This window comes from Apium graveolens, chromosome 6 (genome assembly GCF_009905375.1).
Source record: "Apium graveolens cultivar Ventura chromosome 6, ASM990537v1, whole genome shotgun sequence".
NCBI lineage: Eukaryota > Viridiplantae > Streptophyta > Magnoliopsida > Apiales > Apiaceae > Apium > Apium graveolens.
The window spans coordinates 36,424,812-36,430,968 of NC_133652.1; the positions used below are offsets into that span (position 1 = coordinate 36,424,812).

Genomic DNA, 6,157 nt, shown 5'->3' on the forward strand with positions numbered 1-6,157 from the left:
CTGTTATTGTTGTTGGTTTCTTCATTCTGGGTGTTGGTGCAGGTATTTCTTCTGGGAGGCATTTTCTGTAAAGAATCAATCAACTTATTTAGCTTTTGAATCAATCTTTTACATAAAAGAAGAGTTTTGCAAAACAAAAATATTTCCTTTTGAAAACAGTTGTAACTAAATAAATTGCATGCTTCTTTACAGAATATAAACAGTTATGGAAAACAGGGTACATGGTATCACAGGGGTATAACTGGTGCAATAAATAAGGTAAGGTAAAACAGGTGCAAAAGGTACTGATATATATAGATCAAAAGTTTTAGGTAGTACAAGCGTAAAGACGCTTCAGAAGTAAAAGCAAAAAGGGTACAACAACCTATTCACTAGTCAGCATAGCTAGTCTATAAATACAACTCAAAAGTCTGCTGATACACACTACACACTACTGTACATACTACATAACTATAACAACACTGCTCAGCATCTCCATCTCTGAATCTCTGGCTCATGGCAAATCTGGACCTCCTATCTCCTCAAGCTCCTCTAGAACCCACTTAGCCCACTCCACTAGGAAATCAGGGGTGATGTCCTCATGTGTAGCCTCAGCAATCCTCACAGCAGCTGCTCTACGAAATGCCTGGAGCCTCTCTCTAAGTCGCCTCTCACCACTCTCCACCTCTCTGGTACGCATAATATGTAGTAATTCCTGAATCTGACCCTGAAGGAATTGCTGCTCCATAAGGCAAGCCTCAAACTGATGATATGGGACAGGATGGGAGGAGAACTGGAAAGGTACTCCTGTGACTGAATGACCGGTAAAACCTGAATCAGCAGGTGGGGGTCCTCTGACAGGTGGCCTCATGCCTGGAGGTGGAATAGCCTGCAATGGTACGGGCTGCAACACAGGTGGAGGTAATATAACCAACACTGGTGGAACAACAGGACGTGGATCCGAAGACGGCACTTCAACTGAAGGCTCTGAGTGATCAGCTGATACGGGAATAAAAGAGTCGACCATCGCTGCTATCTGAAATCATATCGCAATATAAGAATCTCGAACCACGACGCGAATTACACTAATACCTGATATACCTAAGCACTCAACCTCTCGATGTTCTATCTTTCTATTCCTTACTTCTAATCCTAACCCTCTACCCATTCCCGTCAACCTAGGCTTGTGTCAGTGACTTATAACCTGTGGCGCCCTCCAAACCCGGGTCAGAAGTTTGGGGTCCACACACGCACTGATTACAACCTGCTTATAACAATAATAAAGATAATAATAATATATATACAGTGACCCTACTTACCAACTACCACGGATCGCAACAGGTTAAAGTATGCACACAAGCCAAACACACTAATATATTACAAACCGTTCAAATCCCAACTATTCCAAACTCAAACTGACTATTAAACATATTACAAACTTTTACAAACTTAAATTATTCCAAGAGAAGCCTACTAGCTCAGCTTCAACAACCTTAATCCCTAGCTCTCGCGCTGGACTGGGGATCCTTGCTACCAACTGGTTCCTTTTTAACTGGAAAGAGTATAAACAACATCGCACAAATGAGCTAACTAGCTCAGCAAGTCACAATGACAAAACTGAGAATAATGATCATCAAGTGAATATGGTTATGATATCAAGTGAACAATGGATTATGATTTAGAATTGGATATTATACTTTTACTTTAAAAACCAAGGTTAGGCTGCTGATCAGTCACACACTAACCCCGAGCAAAGCACACAGCATTGCTCTAACTACCGGATCCAAGGCACACATTGGCCTAACTTGACCATTATATGGTCTGACCACGAATCTGGTCCACAATTTTATAAAAACAATCCAATTTTAACATAATAACAAAATGAACAATAATAAACAATAACCAGAATCATTAACAACAGTGAGTACTTAACAATGAAAGGATTTCAATACTTGTATGGATCAACAAGGTAATTTCAAAGCTTGGATGCTGGGTAATGAAAGAATTGGATAACAAAAGGAATCAACATTTCAGGGTTTCCAAAGATTTGGGCTTTCAAAGCATAGGATATAATGGTTGAGTATACAAGTAATTCAGTTCAGTGTTTGGGATTTTGTTTGCAAGTATTTATGGAGTAGTAACGTATGTTTGAGATTCGTGTTTGGGTACACAACAAATAATGATCTAGAAAGAATAAGGTTTATGGCTCAAGAACAATAACTGGAATGAGGGTTGGGTTTCAATGCTTCAAAGCACTTGCAATATCAACAAGGCTATCAAGTACTACAATATCTCAAGAAAGTTCAGAACACTTGCCTGGTGTTAGCTTACTACACAGCACTCGCTTCCAATCACAATCGTCTTACTCCTCAACTACCTGTTTCCATTTCCTACGTCTTGCCTCTTCTGCTCACAAATTATAAGCATCTATCAATCATCAACTCATAGGATCTTATTCAACATATACTTCTATCTACCCTTCGTTTTACCCAAATCCGATTAACGGATTGAAAGTTATGCAATAATCAAGTAAACACCGAATGTATAGACCGATAGTCAATCAACAAGTCACATATAACACATAATACATCATATAATCAATGACAAATCGTTTATGAAGAAGTCTCGGGTTATAAATAGGCTTTCGGGTATTTAAAATGATTTTTAAAATATTTTTCGGAATTAAGACTGGTCGTTGGATCAATTTCGGGTTCATAAACAGGGTTCGGTTGGCCAATTCTGGCTCCGAAATAATTTTAGAATAATTATCGAGCCTTGATAATAATTTAGAATAATATTTTAAAGCTCGAAACTATTTTTTGTCATTTTTAAATAATTAAATCTAATTAAATAATTGATTAAAATCAATTAATAATTGATTAAATCAATTAATCAATTAATTTTCGAATTAATTGACCAATTAATTAATTAAAAATTAACTGAAATTAATTAACTAATTAATTCAGATTTATTTTTGAATTAAAAATAATTTTCGGAATTAAAATAATAATTTTCAGAATTTTCAGAAATTAAAAATAAATTTTTATAATAAAAATAAATAGGAAGTATGATTTTTAAACATTTTATAAACAGGAATCCTATTTTTGAAAATTTTGCAAACTACAGGGACTAAACTTCACCATCTTCAAAAATACAGGGACTAAACTGCAATTTTGCAGTTTCAGTCGCCAGAAAATCGGGGGTGGCCGGAGAAGACAATCCCGGCGTCCTCACCCCACCAACACCTCCAGATCAACACTACACAACACCAGGAACTTGTTCATGCAATCAAAACATTCTTATCATCCCTGTTCTGGCCGGAAATTGGCCAAGAACATCACCGGTTTCCGGCGAACATCGTAAATCTTTAAAACACAACTCCCTTCGATTCAAGCATCCTCTGTTAAAGAGCTATATATCAATCGATTGCAAATTTCATAAGGAACACAACCCACTATAAATCAACAACTAATAACCCCTGAATCAAAAAACCCCAAATTTCAATTGAAAACATTCATACGGGTTATAAACCCTAATTTTGAAATTCGAAAATTAAACCCACTTTTGAGCATGTTATTGAACTCCAAATCAGACGTATGACATATGAAAATCATCAGGAAAACAAGCTCTATAACATGCAATCATCAAATCATACAAACAATCATCCGAACAAAAATTCATATTTTTAATAAAATAAATTCGAAAATAAATAAATTTTCAGAAAATAAACTTTTGATTCTGCAGGTATATGAATTACAAATTCTGATAGAGCTTTTCAAGACCTTCAAATCCAGTACTCGAGCTTTTCAAACAAAGATCAATAACACCTTCAAAAGTTGATTTGATTCTTGGAACGTTTTATGAATATATGATTTTTCTCTGTAAAATAATATATTTATCTGCCTGCAAATGATTTTGATACGAAATAAAATACGGTAAAAGGCTATTTATATTTACGGAAAATTAGTATCCCGTTGGATCATTCCGGATATAAAACGGTACATTTATTTGTAAAAACTGATCCAAACGGTATCAGTTTTCGGGATAATTATCCAAATCAGTACAATTTGTATTGCGGTCTTGGTCTCAGTGCCTGGTTACACGTACTACGAAGTGATAATTGGGATAGTTTAATAAAAAGCTCCCGTTTATCGAAAATACGGGTTTTTATTGATTTACCGAAACGAATACTGTATCGAAAATATTGCGCCGGGACCCGCGCAGAACAAACCGTACGCCGGATCGAAAAAGTCGAAATATGGAATATGCTCGGAATATTACAATTAGGTTAGGAAGGAGTTCTCGGAAGAGTTTCGGGTTCCAAAAACGTAACAACGGGTGACGTCGGTTGGTTCCCGTTTTTTATAAAATAGTTTCTAATTACCCGGAAAAAGATTTTAGAAATTTCATATGATTCTTATAAATCCATAAATCAACATAAAAATAGTTAGGAAGATATGACAATTATTTATATTTTATTTTGGACATATAAAAATTAAAATACTCAATTAATATTATTTTTGAATATCCAAGTACCGATAACACTTAACAATTAACTCATAGAATAGATACTGAACACACATAATAATTATTTAATATCAAAAATAATTACACGATATATCCCGGATATTACAGAACAAGTTAAAGGAAAGTAGCAGGTATGCATGAAGTTGATCCTTTGAAATCTTTCTCGGCTCAGATGGTTTCTCAATTTGAGGCTTTAAATAAAAAGCTTGAATCTTTATCAGTGGATAGGCACCAAACAGTTCATCCGGGTCATCAAGTTCAGAATATATCTATATCTTGTGATATGTGTGGAGAAGGACATCCAAGTCAGCAATGCCCATTGATTTATCATGATGCGACGCAGTATAGTTCAATAAATTTTATCGAAAATTCTAGCAATCAACAAAATAATCCATATTCCAATACCTACATTCCTAATTGGAGTAATCATCCAAATTTTTCATAAAATAACAATGCTAGACCAAACATGTCATATAAGCCTATTGCACCATTGGGGTTTCAACAGAATCAAAGGTCACACGAGATCGAGAAGAATCCCACAACTGAAGATCTTTTTCTACAATATATGCATAAAATGGATGCTTTGACTCAGAGTCAAAGTGCATCCATAAGAGCTTTGAAGATGTAAGTGGGTCAATTGGCTAGTGCAATCAACAACCGTCCTCAAGGTTCACTACTAGCCAAATCCCAAAAGTGACAAAAGGGAGCATTGTAAGGCAGCCACATTGAGAAGTGGAAAAGAAATTAAAGGAAATACAAAACAACTGATGATGGGGTGACTAAAGAAGCTCGTTCTAATGAAGATACTAAGGAGGTGAATAGATAACCTATTGCACTCTCAAATCCTCAAGTTGTTGCATCAACCTCAAAGAAGTCAATATATATCATTCGCCTCCATTCCCTCAACGTTTACAAAAACAAAAGCAAGACAAATAATTTCAGAAATTTATGGATGTTTTCAAGAAATTGTCCATTAATATCCCTTTTGCTGAAGCACTGGAGCAAATGCCAAGCTATGTCAAGTTCATGAAGGATTTTCTATCAAGGAAGAGAAAATTGGAAGAATTTAAAACTGTGGCTTTAACCGAGGAGTGTAATGCAATTCTACAGAAGAAGCTTCCTCTAAAACTTAAAGATATGAGAAGTTTCACTATCCCGTGTACTATTGGGACACAATATTTTGGCAAAGCGTTATGTGATTTGGGGGCTAGTGTGAATTTGATGCCACTTTCAATTTTTACAAAGCTGGGAGTTGGTGAAGTGAAGCCTACATCGGTGATATTGCAATTGGAAAATAAGTCTTTGGCATATCCAAGAGGTACTGTTAAATATGTTCTTGTAGAAGTGGATAAATTCATATTTCCCGTTGATTTCATTGTGCTTTATATGGAAGAAGATTCATAAATTCCTTTACTTCTTGGTAGACCAGTTTTAGCAATGGGAAGGACTCTCATTGATGTTCAGAAATAAGAATTGACTATGTGTGTGCAGAATGAATAGGTGACATTTAATGTTTTTTCTGCCATGAAGTTTTCCAATGACGAGGAGAGTTATTTTTCTTTGACTGCTATTACAGGTGATGATGATTTATACATGATGAAGCATCATACTATGGATGCTTTAGAGTTGTATTTACAAGAAGATGGTGATG

At 35.5% G+C, this 6,157-nt stretch overlaps 1 protein-coding gene across 1 annotated transcript; it reads left to right on the forward strand.

Moving 5' to 3' along the window:
• The first annotated feature begins 5,454 nt into the window (after positions 1-5,454).
• On the forward strand, positions 5,455-5,910 carry LOC141664900 (uncharacterized). The gene has a single exon (XM_074470859.1). The coding sequence runs from the start codon at positions 5,455-5,457 to the stop codon at positions 5,908-5,910; it is 456 nt and encodes a 151-aa protein (XP_074326960.1).
• Positions 5,911-6,157: the final 247 nt, after the last annotated feature.

Excerpts from the sequence above, each read along its gene's own strand:
- LOC141664900 (XM_074470859.1), top strand. The coding sequence starts at position 5,455 with ATGGATGTTTTCAAGAAATTGTCCATTAATATCCCTTTTGCTGAAGCA.